Raw genomic sequence first — 20,667 nt, 5'->3', positions numbered from 1 at the left:
AGGCAATTTCTCTTCCCAAGTAAGTCTTCTATGCTAGTCCACTGCTAACAATGGCTTCCCAAAATATATACCCACTGCAAGTTATCTACAGTCCCATTTTACATCAACTTTTTCATTTAAGAGTCTCAAATAGAAAACTAAATCTATATTCAATCAACCCATTAATCTCATATTTCATAAAATCCACTGCTGTCAAGTTGATGCCGACTCACAACATTATAGGACACGGTATAACTGCCCCATGTGGTTTTCAAGAGTATAAATCTTTACAGGAGCAGACTGCCGTATCTTTCTCCTGCAGAGTGGCTGGTGGGTTCAAACTGCTGACCTTTAGGTTGGCAGTAGAGTACTTTAACCACTGTGCCACCAGGGTGCCTCAAATTTCATATGAAGCCTAGGACTTTTCCTTAAAGAGAAAAAACAATATACAAACAAGACCACTTTTACAGTGACAGTAACTTCATCATATATATGCAAAAGAAGAAAACTTAACCTTTCTTATGGTTGAAACTGGCAGATAATGCTTCTGTAACACGACTGACCCAAGTGTCATAGGACTGTGCCCTGACTTTCACACCATAGAGCAAAGAAGGGAGGTCTTCCAGTGGATAGCGATACCTAGGAGAAAAACACATTAAAAAAACCCTCAGAAACCAACAACTTGAAAATAAATTGCATTTCAATACAGTCTGTTCAAAAAAACTGTAATGTCCAGGGAATGGAACCCTGGTTCACATAAAAAGAAAATCAACAAACTCCAGAGAATTTTAATGCAGGGAGATACAAGGAACATGTGAAATCAGCTGATAAAAGAACTAATTTTCACTGCCAAATAATTTAAGAGGGCTAGTCCTGGAGCAGTGAGACAGACAGACAAAGAGAAGACACCAGTCCAAAGACACCAGTCCAAAGACACCAGTCCAAAGACAGGGAAGGAAATAACTAAAAAAATATTAAAATTTGGTTTTACAAAATATTTGTGGATACCTAAGACATTTCTTCTGCATGGGGCAGGAGCACAGATCAGTTGGATGGTAGAGACACACAAGTCGCTCAGGATTACAGGAACATGTGAGTGCAGAGAGAAAGCACGTGGTTCTACATGCTGAACACTGCCGCTCATCATCAGGAACAAGTTCAAACACTTCTTCTTCTGACATCAGGACACCCTAAAATAAAATTTATGTTATTAGATCAGCTCTTTCATGCATCTAAGAACTTAAATTATTTAAATTTTTTTCTATGCGTGTATCATTGAAGGCATAAACATTGAAGTACAATGGCACAAAATCAAAATACTTCCTAAAAATAATCATTACTAACTTTTTAAAAATGAGTGAGAATAAGCTTTGGTATCAAAGGATGCACATTTGAGTAACAGAAGTTGTGGTAGTTATGTTTGTGTGTCAACTTGGCTGGGCCTGGTTGAGTGGTGGCAGCTGGTGGTAGTTATTCCCCATGACGAGACTGGCAATCAACTCCATGGTGGGATCTACCACAGGCAGCTGAGTAGCTGCCTTCGGGATGTGGTCTGCTTCCTGTATATAAGGAGAAGCTTTGAGAATGGTCTCTAGCCTATGGCACGCTTGGACCCTGCACGTAGCCATGTCGTTGCTCAGCAGCCTGCTATGCTCTGCTGACCTTGGAAATACAATGGACTTAAGTTAATGGCCTGCTGTGTGGTTTGTAACACTGGGACTGTGCCTTTTTACTTGTCAACCTTGGGGCTTCTCCGCCTCAGCAGCTAGCAACTAAGTGAAGAAATGCCTCTAGCTCCAGTGGGCCGGGAGGAGGAGGCAGAGCTGGACCCCAAGGTTGAGGGGCTTTCACCCAGCCCCTAGAGCCTGGCACTTTGAACTTGGACTTAAAGCCTTCAAATTGTAAGAATAAACTCCTGTTTGATAAGGCCATCCCATTTGTGGTATATTTCTTGTCAGAGTGGCACTAGATAATCAGAACAGAAGCATAAAGAAAAAAAATGATTACTGTTGTCATTAGGCACCAGTGAGTTGGCACCAACTCATAGCAACCCTATATACAACAGAACGAAACACTGCCTGATACTGAGCCAACTTAACGATCCTTGCTATATCTGAGCCCATCATTGCAGCCACCGCAACAATCCATCTTGTTTAGGGCCTTCCCCTTTTTCACTGACCCTCCACTTTACCAAGCATGATATCCTTTTCCAGGGCATGGTCCCTTCTGACAGCACAATCAAAGCAGGTAACCCAAAGTCTGGCTGTTCTCGCTTCCAAGGAGCATTATGGCTGCACTTCTCCCAGGACAGATTTGTTAGTTCTCCTGGCAGTCCATGGTTATTTTCAATATTCTTCACCAACACAACTCAAAGGCATCAACTCTTCTTCAGTCTTCCTTATTCTTTGTCCAGCTTTCACATGCTTATGAGGCGACTAAAAAATACCATGGTTTGGGTAGGCACACCTTAGTCTCCAAAGAGACGTCTTTGCTCTTCAGCACTTTAAAGATGTCTGTTGCAGCAGATTTGCCCAGTCCAATACGTTGTCTGATTTCTTGACCACTGCTTCCATGGGTATTGATGGTAGTTCCTAGTAATATGCAATCACTGTCAACTTCAATCTTTTCTTCATTTATTGTGATGCTGCTTATTGGTCCAGTTGTGAGCATCTGCACTTTCTTTATGTTAAGGTATAAATCATGCTGAAGACTGCAGCCTTTGATCTTCATCAGTAAGCGCTTCAAACCATCTTCACTTTCAGCAAGCAAGGTTGTGTCATCTGCATATCGCAGGCTGTTAATGAGTCTTCCTCCAATCCTGGCCATGTTCTTCTCCATATAGTCCAGCCTCTCAGATTATTTGCTCAGCATACAGATTGAGTAAGTATGGTGAAAGGATACAACCCTGATGTCCTACCTTCCTGATTTTAAACCATACAGTAGCCCCTTGTTCTGTTCAAACGACAGCTTCCTGGTCTACGTACAGGTTCCTCATGAGCACAATTCAGTGTTCTAGAATACCTATTCTTCTCAATGTTATCCATAATTTGTTATGATCCACACAGTTGAATGCTTTTGCATGGTCAATAAAACACAAGTAAACATCTTTCTGGTATTCTTTGCTTTCAGCCAAGTTCCATCTGACATCAACAATGATATCCCTCATTCCACATCCTCTTCTGAATCCAGCTTGCATTTCTGGAAGTTCCCTGTCAATATACTGCTACAACCATTCTTGAATTATCTTCAGCTAAATTTTACTTGCATGTGATATTAATGATACTGTTTGGTAATTTCCACATTCTGTGGGATCACCTAAAAATAACAGTTGAGGGGAAGGAAGTATAACTGGGAGGTGTTTTTGGGGAAGCTGACAAAACTCTATCCACCTAAGTGGTGGTGATGATAAGAATGCTTACCATGCAATAATTCATGAAGCAGTATGCTTGTTTTATGTGGTTTTGTCTTTTTAAAATAATAATAATAATAATTACTTAATTTTTTAAATAAACCATTACTACACCAGGAAAAATACACTCTTCAGTCATTTAAATTACTAATCTATGATCTGAAAATAACATTGATATGTACAAACATATGCAAGCGCAAAGAAGTATAAAATTACTTAAAACTATCCAAATTAAAACATAATCTACTTCAACAAGACATCAAAAAGAAAATTGAATCACATTCCATATACCGGTTCAAGAAAGGAAGAACACTTAAAGTGCGTTTTACGAAGGCTTACATTTAATATACAAAACCAAAAAAAAAAAACCAAACTCACTGCCATTGAGTCAGATTCTACTCATAGCGACCCCTCCTTGGGTTTCCATGGCAATATCACTACAGAAGTAGATTGCCCAACCTACCTTCCGAGGAGTGACTGCTAAGTTTGAACTGCTAGCCTTCTGGTTAGCAGTCACATCCCTCAGGCACTACATCAGAGCTCCACAATATACAAAGGCTCCCTTTATAATTTTTGCTTATTTAAGCAAAGTACCTGTAAACCCAATTCTGCCATGAGAGCAAACTTTTTCCACACACAAGGTGGGAATCTGATAATTTATTCACTGACAGACACAATTCAGTTCTTTGATCATACATTTTGTTTTAGACATCAATCTAAACTAGACATCTGCTGGCTACTCTCATATCTTCCCATTTTCTAATATTAGTACTTAGTATTTTCTTTAAAAATTATTTTTATGCAAAAAAGGTTCCAAAACACATTGTAGGTGTTTCTTAGTTCACAAGAACTCACAGTTTCAGAACAGCTGACAAAGCAGGGGACACTGATGGAGCAACTAATAAGTCCTGGCTCCTTCACAAACTTTCACATTTTATTACAATATCATTTCCCAAAGTGTACTCCCAGGACCACTCAGTCTTGTGAGATACTTCAAAAAAGGATTTTTTTTTTTTTTTTTTTAAGGCTATAATTACATTCCTCCTATTTGGAGATTAACAACATGCACCAGCATATTAAAGATTAGAGAAGTTTTGCAGTAAAGAGCCTCAATTATCTTTTTTTTAACCTACCATTTCCCAAACTCCTCTAACCACAGAACATTTTTTTTTTTCCTTTTAATACCTTCTAATATACTTAAAGCTTATAGTCCTGAGAATACATTTAAAAATCTTGAATTATTAGGGGGGAATGGAGAGAAGAACAAAGTTCTTTAAAAGAGTATTTGAAGTAATTCAGGTGAGAATATTAAGTAATGGAACAGCATTGTAGCTGTAAAGAAAAAAACAGGGGAGGGATAGTGATGAGACACACTGTCAAAATATACTAACAAAAACTGGAAATCATGTAACAAACGGCTATGAACAAGACAGATGAGTCAAGGAGGATCATACCAAGTTTTTACATATTGATTCCTTACTGAGACGGCTGGATGGGATCACAGTTTGTATAGTTTCAAATGGACAATGATATATAACAGGAGAAGACATGAAGAGGTAAGAACTGAAACTATTGAATTGATAATAGCTGAAAAAGAGTTAAAATCCTAAGAATGGATGAGAATTCCTTGAAAGGCTCAAAAAAAAAAAAGGAACAAAGACTCAATCTCGCAAACACTGGCAGTTAGAGAAGATGAGGGAAAAGATGATACCAGAAGTGATTGGCAAATGTAATCTAAGAGGCAGAAGAAACAGTAGAACAAAGTATTAGGAAAAGAAAGCAAAGAAGCAATATATAGTGCCTTAGGTCTCATGAGGATGGAAGACAGAAAAAAGACCACTGGATTGAGCAATAAAGTTATGACTAGTAAACTTGAAGAATTTCAGAAGTACGATGGAAACAGAATGACAGTGACAATGAGAAAATAAAGAAGAAATGAGAGCATTGAAAACTTCTCAAACTAGGAAAGACCAGCGCATATGAAAACAAAGAACAGAGATAAGTACCTGGAAACAAGAGCACAGGTAAAAGGCAAGTTTAAAGGAGAAAGGTCTAGAGAGAAATTTGGTCAAAGTAGCATAGACAATATGGTAGAGAATTAGAAGATGTGATATTCAAATTATTGTAAAACAAGAGAAAATAACATTACAAGCCTGAAATATGAGAATATACACAAAAACCCTCTTCATAAGTCTCTATCAATATACTTTAAAACTTCAGAAGACAGACTCCAGGCAATGGAAAGAGGAATCCCATTTTTAATAAACATATAATAAAAACAAGACTTTCAAGAACACAGGCATAGTGCTTGCTTTGGCAGTACATATACCAAAACTGGAACAATACAGAGAAGATTAGCATGGCCCCTGCACAAGGATGACAAGCAAATTCATGAAGCTCAAAGTTCCATATTAAATAAATAAATAAGACTCTGGTAGCATAGTGGCTAAGACACTTGACTGCTAACCAGAAGGCTGGCGGTTCAAACCCACCAGGCACTCCTTGGAAGGAAGATGGGGCAATCTACTTCTGTAGTGATACTGCCTCGGAAACCCAAGGAGAGGTCGCTATGAGTCGGGTCCGACTTGACGGCACGTAACAACAACAACAACAATTGTTAGTTGATTATTGTTGTTAGGTCCCATCGAGCTGGCTCCAACTCATAGCAACCCTATGTACAACAGGATGAAATAATGCCTGGTCCAATGCCATCATCACAATCCTTGCTATGCTTGACCCCACTGTTGCAGCCACTGTTATCAATCCATCTCACTGACGGTCTTCCCCTTTTTCGCTGACCCTCTATTTTACCAAGAATGATATCCTTCTCCAGGGACCAGTCCCTTCTGACAACATTACCAAAGAAAGTGAGACCAAGTCTGGCCATTCTCACTTATCAGGAGCATGCCAGTTGCATTTCTTCCAAGGCAGATTTGTTTATTCTTCTAGCAGTCCATGGTACATTCAATATCCTGCACCACCACCACAATTCAAAGGCATCAATTCTTCTTTGGTCTTCCTTACTCACTGTCCAGGTTTCACATGCATATGAGGTGACTGGAAATACCATGCTATGGTTTAGATGTACCTTAGTCCTCAAAGTGACATCTTTGCTTTTTAACACTGTAAAGAGCTTTTTACAGCAAATAAGCCCAGTGCAATATCTGATTTCTTGACTGCTGCTCCGTTAAAAGGGCAAGCAGGTGGCATCTTCTGACCTCCTCTAACTACACAAAAGGAAGACAGAATCATCATCAGGAGCCCAAGGCCTGTTCTTATGAGGCTAGACATGCTGCCACCCTTCAGCCCTCTTACTAACCATGACACCAACCGTTCCTCCCATGGCACCCACCACCTCTCCACTGGGTTCAATAATCTGCTGCAGTGGCCACAATGAACTCACAGATTATGGGATTTATTAAGGAAGCAACAGGCTACAATTCAAGTTCAGGAACACGCTCAGTCTCTCTCAGCCAGCCATCTCTCAGCTGGCAGTCTCTCTCAATAGCATGTCTCTCTCTCTCAATGGGGCGTGTCTCATGCGTCTGTCACAGGTCTCTCTCTCAGCTGCGTGTTTCTCTCAGCACACATCTTTCTCAGCCAGCAGTCAGAGAGACTTCTTCTGCCTCTAGGAGGGCTCCTTCTGAGCCTGGAAGAGTGGCCCAACCAACCAATCCCAACATCACAAATCTACACACCTGACAGCAAACTAACTTCCCAGAAGACTGCTTTGTGTTGCTGCAGGTAGATGACTTTAACAAGCAGCTACTCAGTTACTCATGGCAAAGTGGGAGTTACAAATACTATGGCTAGAAAAGCCATATCATGTAATTTACTACACCGCATGCTTCCAGGAATGTTGACTGGGGATCCAAGTTAAATGAAATCCCTGACAATCTCAATCTTTTCCGTATTTATCATAATGTTGCTTACTGGTCCAGTTGTGAGGATTTTTATTTTGTTTATATTGAAGTATAATCCATACTGAAGACTGTAGTCTTTGATCTTCATCAGTAAGTGTTTCAAGTCATCTTCACTTTCAGCAAACAAGGTTGTATCATCTACATATCTCAGGTTGTTAATGAGTCTTTCACCAATCCTGATGCCACATTCTTCATACAGTCCAGCTTCTCAGATTATTTCTTCAACATACAGACTGAATAAGTTTGGTGAAAGGATACAAACCTGACATATACCTTTCCTGATGTTAAACCATGCAGTTTCCCCTTGTTCTGTTCGAATAATGGCCTATTGGTCTATGTACAGGTTACTCATGTGCGCAGTTAAGTATTCTGGAATTCCCATTCTTTGCAATGTTATCCATAATTTGTCATGATCCACAGAGTCAAATGTCTTTGTATAGTCAATAAAACACAGGTAAATATCTTTCTGGTATTCTTTTGTTTTCAGCCTAGATTCACCTAGATTCATTCATCCTTGGGTTTGTGAGGCGGTATCATTACAGAAGTATCAAAAATAAAAATGGATTCTTTCTAAAGGTTCAATTTTCAGCATAGCCCATTTTATGGACTGAATTGTGTCCCCCAAACACTATCTGTTGTAAATCCTAACCCCTATACCTGTGGATATAATCCTATTTGGGAATATAGTTTTCTTTGTTATGTTAGTAAGGATGTGAAAGCATAGAGTACGTTTATAAGCAAATCACTTTTGATAAAAAAAGAGATTACTGGTAGACACAAAAGTGAGCAAGCATAAATGGGGTAAGACTGATGCTCCGTGGAGATCTGTAAAGAACTGAGGAAGAGAAGCTTAAAGAGATAAGGATTTTCCCCAAGAGTAGACAGAGAAAGTACCCTGAATTCAGACTTCTAGCCTCCTAAAGTGTAAGAAAATAAATTTGTTTTTTAAAGCCACCTACTTGTGGTATTTCTGTTATAGCAGCACTAAGAAACTAAGATAGTCTATAAGCAGTGTCAAATATAAGAAATATGTTCAGCAAACTCACCATTTGTACAACAGATTCCCTTAATCGTGTCTCTTCTTCAGTCATGAGAGTCAATTCTTTACAGACCATGGCAGCCAACCCCACATCTAAACATTCTGGATCTGCTGCCATCTTGAAAATTAGTTCCTCATGTGAAAACACACAATGGCGCCTTAGCCTTCGATAATGATTTACACACTGACGTCCAATCGGCAACTGAAAACAAGAAATGATTTCCAAATTAAATTACTTGCTTATAACATATTCCAGGAAAGAACCAATATTTACTCTCCAAATCTTCCATTATATAAAAGCAGAATAACAAATGCCGTTTGAATATGAGAGACAACTGTAAACAATCTTTTATAACCCAGCAGGAATTTCAAAGAAATTTTCCAAAGAAAATGCCAATATTCTGAAATGTTGTACTTCTAGACTGAGCTGCTATTTTTCTACTCACTGTGTACATGAAGAAGCTGGAACTCTTTGGTACACAAGTAAGGTACACAAAATTCTTTTAGACCAGTCTAATATGAGTCTGCCCTTTCAGGAAAAAGGAAAATTTATATATAAAAAAATAAAAAACTCAGACCACAAAAGGTTAATGAAGTTTTCAGTATTCACAATTCCATGGGGGGGGGGGTGCCACATGACACCCAGATGTTAGTAGAAGAAAAAAAGAGGGAAAAAGCACTACATAAGCAATCCACATTGGTTTCACATTTTTAAGAACTGATTTTTTTTTTGCAAGAACCAAAGCAAAAGATGATTCAGATTTTAGCATCTAGAAATCCTTTTACAACCAGCCCAACCTGAAGAGAACTCAAAGTGAAGTTATGAGATTATATACTTTTATTTTCCCTAGCAGTAAAATGAACAAATGACTAAAAGACCTCTTCTCATAAATCAACAGATAGATTCTTTTAGATAAATTGTGAAAATTTCTATAACCATCAAGCTTTAAAGCCAAATGTAATACCAGCTACGCTATACTTCACACACATACATACACATACAAACATACTCTCCAATGGTCTGATGGGAAGAACTGGGATGGCTAGAAGTAGTTTTGTTTGCACTTGGAAACTGTAATGTTGAAGGAAAAAAAATAAGAGACCTTTAAGAACCTTTTAGAACTCATTTTCATTTTGAAAAAGACAAAAGGGATCAGTGCAATCAGTATGAGAGTGTGAAACTACCTTTGAAGTAAGCAGTAAAACAATCTTTCCCAAGAAAATATATCTATTCAATTTATCATTAATGATCATCTTATCCGTAACAATACACAACACTTGCATTTCTTACTCCTTAAATAATTACCTTTTAAATATTTGTTATATAGCCTGATTACAAAGATAAAAAGAAAAAAAAAAAAACACTACTGTGGAATCTGCAGCTTATAATTATTACAATATGTAAGCAGACTACATAAAACAGATCTCAGATTATCCATTGCATCTTTATACAATACAGTCCCATTACTTTATTCCAAAGAGAAAGCTGCTACAACTTTTTTCATTTATATCACAACTTTCTTCTAAAGAGAACCCAATGCTTTCACATACACCATCACCCTTGTCTGAGGTTAAGTGAATATTATTAGCATTTTCATATACCAGGTAAAAAATAAAGTCCAGTAAAATTAAAAGAGCTGCCCAAGGTCAGTGAATACCTTAACAGCAAAAGCCATCTCTAACTTATCTTTGGGTCATTCCCATTCCCTAGTCTAAACCTAGCAGCCATGTACCATGTAAATCAGAAACAATAAATATAAGTTGAATTTTAAAATTAACAGCTCAAACCCAAGGTAAAGTCCTAAGTTCAGTCTTGTTCTTATTAAATTATGCCATTTCCTAGGCCAAACAAGGAACAAGTTTAAAATTACTGGATCAAGTAAGACAGTTCATTACATAATTTCATTCATTAGCTAAGGAAACAAAATGATGTCTATATGTTCAATCACAAAGTTTAATATATTAAGGTGCCCGCAGAGAACAAAAGCTATACAATTATTAAAGGACTTCTCCCAAACTGCTGAAAGAGGTGACAAAAACAGTATCACTAAAATAAAAATAAAGTCAAAGCATGTATGATAAATGTGCATCTTTTATCATACTCTTTTCCAACCAACCTGATGTTATCATGACTAATTACTTTTTGTTATCTACTGTATACAAAAGCAAACTAGCAATCACTGGCATTAGTAGCATTCACATAAAAGTATGATCCATAGAGATCTACATGTTACATATAGTATCTGTAAGTTAAAAAAATACAGAAAGCAAAAAAAATGGTAGGCCACCTAGTACTACTGAGGGAACAGAAGATTTGCATTTGAAGAGAGGACCTGAAGAGAAAAAAATGACTGGCTTTTTTAATATCGAGCAAGCAGATAGGCTTTGGGTGCATCAAGACAGGAAAGACATGGTGCGAGAGAGAAATCCCTTCCAGGATTGAAAGTTAAAGGAAGCCAGCGAGCAGTCAGTCAACTTGTATGCTACTCACTTGTGACCACCTGGGTCCACCTCAGTGGAAATGGGAGAAGTGCAGCAAAGAAGAAATGGGCTGTTTGGTACGCTTTGACCTAGGCCACAGAGGCTGGGGATGAGAGGAAGGGCTGGCTGGTCTGAAGTGCAAGGAGTTGTGAGCCTATGGGCATTAAAATAGTCCCTGAAGACTGAAGATGTGAGAGAAGGTACTGGGTGGTCTGAAGTGAACGGAAGAGTGTGACTCCCAAACTTGGCAGCTGGTACCCATGACCTAGCTGGGATGGCTAGGGCTGAGCTGACCAGAATTCGACCAAACGAAGAAAGATGTTTGACACTGAGCTGGTGTTAAGTTGCTGCAATTTGATGGCTTGTGCTGGGCTGGACTTTGCTTGTTTATGGATCCAGATGCCTGAAGCTTCCAAGCAGAACAGAAGATTCTCCAGAGAGAAAGGACCATGCTTGTCTCCTCAGAGTACTGGTTTGCCAGGGATGGGCAAATTAGAAACTGGCTATTTAAAATGGGGGGAGATAAAGGCATGAAGTGCTGGCTTACACACTTTCATACATGTGGTTATTCTTAAACTGATGGTGAAGGGGATGTTAATTTTTGAAATATAAAAGGGATGGGAAAATGGCTAGAAAAGCCAGGGGGTGGCCTGCGGTGTAGTAAGTTACCTGGTATGGCTTTTCTAGCCATAAGTCTTTGTAAACTCCATGGTGGAATTTGCTGTGAGCAACTGAAGAACTCCTGATTGTAAAAGTTATCCACCTGGGGTATTTCTGTTGGGTGCAACATAAAGCAATGTTCTGGGAGGTTCCTGCTTTCTCTCAGGTGCTTAGAATTCTGATGTTATGACTGGTTGGTTTGGTCACTCTGCCGGGCTCAAAAGGAGGCCTTCTAGAGGCCTCTGGCTGACCTCTCTCTGACCTCTGGCTGCAGAAGACGTGTTGCTGAGAGAAAGAGACACCGAGACACACGCATTGCTGGGGGAGAGACTGAGAGGGACTGTTGGGTGAGAGACGGCGGGCTGGGAGAGAGATTGAACACTGTTCCTGAACTTGAATTGCAGCCTGGTGCCTCCCTAATAAACCCCATAAACTGTGAAAAAAAAAAAAAATTGCAGGAAGAATTGTCTATCTGAACAAAAACACTGAAGGGATATTTTAAAATAAAAATTAGAGCTATACACTTGAAAATGTGGTAGAATTAACATCACAGTGATCTCTGTCAGTCTGGTTTTCTTTTTAATATCCAAAAATGTTCTGAGAAAGCAAAGACTAGAGGAACCATAGTCTAGAAAATAAAGAAAAATTCAGAACTGTCCATCTAAAATTCAAACAGAACAGGAAAAATAATGAATGGATGAGATGTAAGGAGCTCCAAAATTCTCCAAATAAAGACTGTGATGGAAACTCTAAATGAACTTTCTAACAGCCACACTAGTCTCCCTTGAGATATTCAATGACCCAGGTAAACAAACAGGGCAACCAAATTCCATTTTACAGGGATGTTAGTGGACGTACAACAGCCACTTCATATAGAACAGACCCAGTCAGCAGTACAGAAGTTCACAGCTTCAGCAAAGTTGTAGCCTTGGTTAAATCCAGAGTGATAGGCACGAGGAAACGTCACAACAAACTCGCCAGCACACTGATTGGTCCTGTACACCTAAATGCAAATTGGGAACAGGTATACAAAAAAGCAAAACAAAATAAAAACAACAAAAAAAGGGAAACAGACTTTATCAGTCAGCTAGTTTCAAAAGAACTTTCTAAAATTGAAAAAGATAAAGCATTAAATTACAGCCAAAATTTCATCCTCTTAACATATTCACTGATAGTAATTATAATAATGATCAGAATTAGCAGCTAAAATAAATTATCAAAAAGGACATGTTATTCTTATAGAGCTACTAGTTACCTAACTTTACATAATTTTTATTATTAATAATATTTTTCTTTTATCCCTATGCTGTAAACAGTGGTAAATAATGGAAATTTCTTTCTACCTTTGAACACCTTTGGATAATTTTTTGGAAACTAACTAAATTGATTAGCTCATGTGAAGATATACACAAATCAGTTTTTATCCTGAATCTCACTGTACTTTAGGATAATACTATGTGTCTTTTATATCAATGATAATGACAGGCCTAGGCAATGTCTTGTTCTGTTATATATAAGGTTGCCGTGAGTAGAAGCCAACTGTATGGCGAATAACAGTAAACGTCTTTTAAAAGGTCTGAACTAGATTCCAGTATAAATTCTTTCCTTAAAGACAAAGTAACACTACTAATGTTACTTCATCTACTTTTTCATTCAGATTATGATATATATTTGACTACAGAAAACTTACTAAATTTATACTTTATCGGCATTAGTTTATATTTGAGAATCATTTTTAAGACTACATTGAAAAATAGAAAAGGTACCCATGTGTTATTTTTACTTCATTATCTCATGTATTAAAAGCTGTGAAACCTTTATATGAAATATGATCTCCAAAAGGATGGGGCTACCACTTAAAATACTATATTTTGATTGTATAGGAAGAGTAAATATGAACTTTTTGTTAAAACCAAGAATGTAATACTTTACTGAAAACAGAAGTCTATTTGGATGATAAATATCTGAAAATTAAGATTAATACTTTAAAACACCCCTTCTTAATCAGATAAAACTGTTCCCTTCAGAGTGTACGTACTAATTTAACTTTTCACCTCACTCATTAAAAAATAAAATATATGTTGTGATTCTATCTAACAAAAGCTAAAATAACTCTGAAATTGAAAATACTGAAGGGAGATACAAATAGACTCACAGGCACACCATGCTCCATTAGCACATTGGGGTTCATGATGGTGACTAACTGATGTAGGAGATCAGGCTGGGATTCAAATAACTCAGGGGCCAGCTCCCTCATCACCTCCTCCAGTTGTTCTGCAGCATGAGATGGTACACCATACCATGTCTTTGGCTCCCCCCTACCAAGAGAAGTAACTATTTAGCTAAGCAGAGCATGAAGACAATAAGGTTGGGGTCTGCTTCAAACCCAATAAATTATAATTAACTTTTGTCTTGTTCTATGGCCACAGAATACATCCTGGCAACCAGCTCATAAACCTGTGCTATTGTTCATAACAGGAGGTAAGGCAAACGTATATGGATAGGTAGATACAAACACTACCACTAATACTAGGAAAACAACTCAAAGCACACTAAGCCTATAAGATAAGTAAGTATCTTGTTACAAATCGAACTGTCCCTCCAAAATGGGTATTGTAAATCCACACCTCTGTGTCTGTGGTTATGATCCCATTTGGAAATAGATTATCTTTGTTATGTTAAAGAGGTAGGATTAATGTAGGGTATATCTTGAGTCAATTTCTTTTGAGATATAGAAGAGGTTAAACAAGCAATCGAGTAAACAGAGATGGGGGAAGAGAGATGTCAAGCTACATAAAGACTGCTCAGGAGCAGAAGCTCAGAGACAAGGATCTTCCTCCAGAGTTGACAGAGAGAAGTCTTTCCCTAGAGCTGGCACCCTGAATTTGGACTTCTAGATTCCTAAACTGTGAGAAAATTAAGAAAAAGTTTCTTAAAGCCACTCATTTATGGAATTTCTGCTATATAGTAGAACTAAATAACGAAGACAATCTTCAACAGGAAAAAACACTGCTATGAAAAGTAAACATTATTCCAAGGATACCAATGCATTACCTTGATTCACAGGCCCTTAGGACTTTCCACTTATCTCACAATAATCAAATTAAAAGTAAATGCTCTCTAGGATATCTTTTAATAAGCTCATTCAGTTCAATTTTACTATCCAAAGAAATAAGCCAAGGCCAGAAATTGTTGAAACTTTGAATGCAGTTCTCTCTATAAACCTTGAAAGGAGCTCTGGTAGCACAGTTGTCAAGTGCTTGGCTACTAACCAAAAGGTCGGCAGTTTAAACCCACCAGCCACTCCACAAGAAAAAGATGTGGCAGTATACTTCTATAAAGATCTATAGCCTTGAAAACCCTATGGTTTTCTGTCCTATAGGGTTGCTATGAGCTGGACTTCACTTGACGGCCATGGGTTTGGTTTATAAACCAAAACCAAAAACTCATCATTATTAATGCACTAGACTCTAGTGGACTAGAATTCATTTATAATACTAAATTGTGGTCTGAAAATACAGATTTAGTCATGCTATTTACAGAAAACAATGTTTTAATCCTAATACAATTCACAAGGCTACAGATACACAGTAGTGCTATCTCCAACAGTACTTACTGTGATGATGAAAATGTTCTATATCTGTTGGCCAATACCATAGTCCCTAGTCACATGTGGCTATAAAGCACACAGCTATGCAACTGAGGAAATGAAATTTTTAATTTTACTTAATCTTAAATAATTTAAGTTTAAACAGCCACATGTGGCTTACAGTTACCACATTAAAGAGCACAGAAAGAAAAATACTAGGGTTTTCCACTGCAAACTATCATCTAGGTATTATCTTTCCAAGGGAGAGAAAAATACTAATTTGTTAAGATTTTTAAATTCTGGGCAAGAGTTAAGGAAATAAACATGAGTGAGTTACAAAAATTCGGCAAAGACTGTGAAAAAGAAAAAAAATCATTGGAAATTTCAAATAGAAAGGTTAGTAAGATCTTATATAAATTTTATTTAGACTTATACTTTGGTATAAAGATATACCAAAATAATTATCATGTATACCAAATAAGTATCATTTGGTCTAAAATTCTAGGCTCTGCTGCATACACATATTTTAAAACAGAAGGGTTCTAAGATGTTGTACCCTGAGAGGAGACCCCCATACTTCTCTCTCTAATATATCAATCCTATTTTGGATAGAAAATCACTTCAAAGTTAGTTCACCCTTAAATAGACCACTTAATATTATTATACTATAAAAAAGGTCACTAGTAATGTATGTTGTATCAAAAGTTGTATATACCAGTGCAAGTAGTTGATGGAGTAACTCCAGTGATCTTCAATGTGCCAGCAGAAAGAAGAGAAACACATTCCCACATAAAGCCATGGCACCTTCATACCAGAGATGTCCACATTAATATGTGCAAGAACAGACTGTTCTAGGACAGGCATGTTATTCAAGTTCCAACCAGAAAGGGCATATTCCTATAAAAACAAAACAAAACAAACAGTGTAATAAGAGAACATAAATGACAAGTATCCAGTAGCAATTTCAAGGAAATCTTTAAAACAATGTATAAATCCTGGAATGTTTATAATGGGCTATAGAATCTGTGCTCTTTGTTCCATACTACATGTAACTTATATAATATTTAATCCATATAATATTTAATCCTATCTCTTGGCTAAGTTCTATTTAGGTATCCCTTTAATTATTTCAGACACCCCTGGTTTATTCTGAAGCATATGAGCATAAGGCTTTTTATTACTCCCCAACTTACTACTCAATGTGCAAGACCAATTTCAATAGGTCACTATTATAGGTCTAATAAACCTAGTGGCACAATGGTTAAAGCACTCAGCTGCTAACCAAAAGGTCAGTAATTCAAATCCACTAAGCTTCTCCCCAGGAGAAAGATACAGCAATCTGCTTCTGTGAAGATTTACAGCCTTCGAAGCCCTAAGGGGCAGTTGCACTCGGTCCTACAGGGTCACTGTGAATCCAAATCAATTCATTAACAATGGGTTTTGTGGTTTATTATATTTCTGCTTTATCCCCAGCAATGTAACTTCCCAAAGTATTTATCATATGGTGATAAATATATAGAATGGTGCTAAATATTGTGAAGACAAATCATAAGACATAATCCTGAACTTACGCAACAAAGAGAACTGAGATGATCAACAGAAAGCTACCATCACTACTCTCTACTACAAATACACCTAGAAATACTGGATGAATCATAACAATAATAATGAAAAAAAAAAATTTCATTGCTGAACTCTAAAAAAAGGAATTCCCAGTTTCCAGAAATAAATGAAGGAAGCAAAACCACAACTAAAAAAAGGTAGCTGTTGCCAGAGGTTTCCAACTGGATATAGACCCTGGATACTGAGTTTCACATATCCATCTCTAAAGCCACATGAAACCTTAAAGTGCTTATCATCCCTGTAAAGAACAATTCTCAAAAAATGGCATCCAGGGACCCAAGGACCATTTCAGGGGATCTGCTAAGGAGCTCAGGTGGTGTAGTGGGTTAAGACATTTTGACTATTAACCAGAAAGTCAATGGTTCAAACTCACCAGCTATTCTGCAGAAGGAAGATGAGGCAATCTACTCCCACAAAGATTTACAGCTTTGGAAACCCAATGGGGTCACTATGACTCAGACTTGACTTGATGGCAGTGGGTTTGGTGTTTTTTTGGGGGGGCAAAGTCAAAACTACTTTCATCCCAATGAAAAATCAGGCAAAGGACCTGAATAGACATTTCCCCAAAGAAGATAGGCAAATGATCAAAAAGCACATAAAAAGTCCAACCTTGATAGTTACTGTTGTTTTTGTTAGGTGCCGTGAACTCAATTCTGACTCACAGCAACCTTATGTACAACAGAATGAAACACGATGCCAGTCCTGCGCTATCCTCACAGCTGCTGCTATGTTTGAGCCCACTGTTGCAGCCACTATGTCAATTCCTCTCGTTGAGGGTCTTTCTCTTTTTCACTGATCCTCTATTTTACCAAGCACAATATCCTTCTCCAGAGATGGTTCCTCCTGACATGTCCCAAGTATGAGAGGCAAAATCCTCACTTCTAAGGAACACTCCAGCTATACTTCAAGACGGATTTGTTTGTTCTTCAGGAAGTCCATGTTCTTCAACAACATTCTTATATATTATCAATATTCTTCACCAACATCATAATTCAAATGCATCAATTCTTCTGTGGTCATCTTTAATCACTGCCCAGCTTTTGCATGCATATGAGGTGAATAAAAAGACCATGGCTTGTGTCAGGCACATCTTAGTCTTCAAAGTGACATCTTTGTTTCTCAATGTTTTTACATGCATATTTGTATGAGCTATAACAATGTTTGGGTACACAGTAGAGCTGCCAAAGAAAGGTGATCCCACAGAATGTGAAAATTATTGAAAATTATTGAAATATTTACTTGATATCACACACAAGTAAAATCGTACTGAAGATAATTAAAAAATGGTTGCAGCAGTATACTGACAGAGAACTTCCAGAAATGCAGGCTGGATTCAAAAGAAGATGTGGAACAAGGGATATCATAGCTGATGTCAGATGGATCATGGCTCAAAGTAAAGAATAGCAGAAAGATGTTTACTTGTGTTTTACTGACTATGCAAAGGCATCCAATTGTGTGAATCAATTGTGTGGATCAAAACAAATTGTGGATAACATCAAGAAGAATGAGAATTCCATAACACTTAATTGTACTCATGAGGAACCTATACATAAATCAGGAGGCTATATTCAAACAGAACAAGGGGATACGGCAAGGTTTAAAATCAGGAAGGGAGTGCATCAAGGTTGTATCCTTGTTGTTGTTGTTGTTATGTGCCACCGAGTCGGACCCGACTCGTAGCGACCCCGCCTTGGGTTTCCGTGGCAGGATCACTACGGAAGTAGATTGCCCCATCTTCCTTCCGAGGAGTGGCTGGTGGGTTTCCTTACACCATACTTATTCAATCTGTATGCTGAGCAAATAATCTGAGAAACTGGACTATATGAAGAAGAACATGGCATCAGGATTGGAGAAAGGCTCATTAACAACTTGTGATATGCAGATGACACAACTTTGCTTGCTTAAAATGAGGATGACTTGGAGCAGTTACTGATGAAGATTGAAGACTACAGTCTGTAGTATGGATTACACCTCAATATAAAGAAAAGAAAAATCCCCACAACTGGACCTGTGAGCAGCATTATGATAAATGGAGAAAAGATTGAAGTTGTCAAAGACTTCATATTACTTGGTTCTATAATCAATGCCAATTGAAGCAGTAGTCAAGACATCAAAAGACATACTGCATTGGGCAAATCTGCTGCAAAAGACCTCTTTCAAGTGCTGAAGAGCAAGGATGTCTCCTTGAAGACTAAGATGCGCCTAATCTAAACCATGGTATTTTCAATCCCCTCATATGCATGTGACAGCTGGACGATGAATAAGGAAGATTGAAGAAGAGTTGATGCTTTTGAGTTGTAGTGCTGGCAAAGAATCCTGAAAGTACCGTGGGACTGATGAAAGAACTAACAAATGTGTCCTGGAAGAAATGCAGCCAGAATGCTCCTTGGAAGCAAGAATGGCCAGACTTCTTCTCCCCTACTTTGGTCATGTTGTCAGAAGGGACCATTCTCTGGAAAAGGATGTCACGCTTGGTAAAGTGGAGGGTCAGCGAAGGAGGGGAAGGCCTTCAATGAGATGGATTGACACAGGGGCCACAGCGATGGGCTCAGGTATAGTAGGGATCATGAGGCTGGCACAGGACCAGGCAATGTTTCATTCTGTTATACATAAGTTTGCTATGAGTCGGAGATGACTTGATGGCACATAACAACAACACATAGTAGAGGTGACAAGGGGCAAGGTTGTAGTGGCTTCTTGGCCACAGCCAGCTACCCAGAAGGAAGGAGGAGTTGGACCTACAGACCCAGGACCGTGGTTGCAGGGGACATCAAGCTCAACTGGCATAACATACTACACAAAAACATGGTTCTACATCCTACTTTGGTGAGTAGTGACAGGGGTCTTAGAAGTTTCCCAGTGGCCATCTAGATACAATAATGGGTCTTTCCTCATCCAGAGCAAAGAAGAATGAAGGAAATCAAAGACGCATGGAAACAAACAGTCCAAGGGACTAGTAGACCATGCTATCTTCTATCTATATGACCATGAGACCAGAAGAAGTCGATGGCACCCAGCTACCACTGTCAACCACTAGGACAGGGATAGATTAAAATCAAATATATAAATAAAGTGACATCTTTGTTCCTTAACACTTTACAAGAGGTGTTTTGCAGCAGATTTGTCCAATGCACAATGTTTGATTTCTTGACTGCTGCTTCTATGGGTGTTAATTACGAATTCAAGTAAAATGAAATCCTTGACAACTTCAACAGTCATTAAAGAAATGCAAATCAAAATCACAACTGGATAGAACTTCACTCCCAGTAGAATGGCTATTGTCAGAAAATGGAAAATAGCAAGTACTACTGCAAATGTAAAGAAGTTGGAAAGTTAATCCATTGCTATTGGGAATGTAAAATGATGCAGCCACTGTCTGGCAGTTCTTCAAAAGGTTAAACCACATGAACCAGCAATGTCACTCATAGGTATACACCCAAAAGACTTGAAAGCAAGGACTCAAACACACATGTATACCAATGTTCACTGCCATATTCAGGACCTCAAACTGGTTCAAAATAGTTTAGTAATAGCTAATAGAAACAGGGGCAGAGCCAAACGGCTAAGATTTTGTACATTTGTCCAACGACAACATTAAGATTCCCACTTTTTAATGTATACAAATTTTACAACAAAGGGGGGGCATAAAAAACAAAGTAACAAGAATGGATGAGTAGGTGGAATTATAAATTAAACTGGAATGACTGAATGATGGCTGAATAAAGGTTGATAATGGTTGAATCTGGATGCCAGGTATTGAGAAAGAGAAGTGCAAAGCTCAAGTAGCATAACATACTACACAAAGACACTGTTCTACATCCTACTATGGTAAGTAGCAACACTATCGTCTTAAAAGCTGACAAGCAGAGACGGGGCAAGATGGCGGACTAGGCAGAAGGATTGCACAGACCCTCTTCAACAAAGAAAAGGGAAACCAATTAACACAGACACAGAAGATAATCTT

At 38.1% G+C, this 20,667-nt stretch overlaps 1 protein-coding gene and 1 non-coding gene across 2 annotated transcripts in view; one reads left to right on the top strand and one right to left on the bottom strand.

Moving 5' to 3' along the window:
• The window catches only part of KDM5A (lysine demethylase 5A), a 132,494-nt gene that overhangs the window by 51,772 nt on the left and 60,055 nt on the right, over nt 1–20,667 (bottom strand). Inside the window, 6 exon segments of the mRNA XM_042780435.1 lie at nt 494–618; nt 988–1,169; nt 8,358–8,552; nt 12,375–12,494; nt 13,647–13,809; nt 15,796–15,977. Coding sequence (XP_042636369.1) covers nt 494–618; nt 988–1,169; nt 8,358–8,552; nt 12,375–12,494; nt 13,647–13,809; nt 15,796–15,977 — 967 coding nt within the window.
• Nucleotides 5,693–5,799, top strand: LOC122149682. Its single transcript, XR_006163270.1, has one exon. It is a non-coding gene; the product is annotated as a U6 spliceosomal RNA (small nuclear RNA).

This window comes from Orycteropus afer, unplaced genomic scaffold, assembly GCF_000298275.1.
Source record: "Orycteropus afer afer isolate SDZICR_OR568_19922 unplaced genomic scaffold, OryAfe1.0 scaffold00040, whole genome shotgun sequence".
NCBI classification, from domain to species: domain Eukaryota; kingdom Metazoa; phylum Chordata; class Mammalia; order Tubulidentata; family Orycteropodidae; genus Orycteropus; species Orycteropus afer.
Note: the sequence above shows the minus strand (reverse complement) of the source record. Positions and strands in the feature narration are given on the sequence as shown.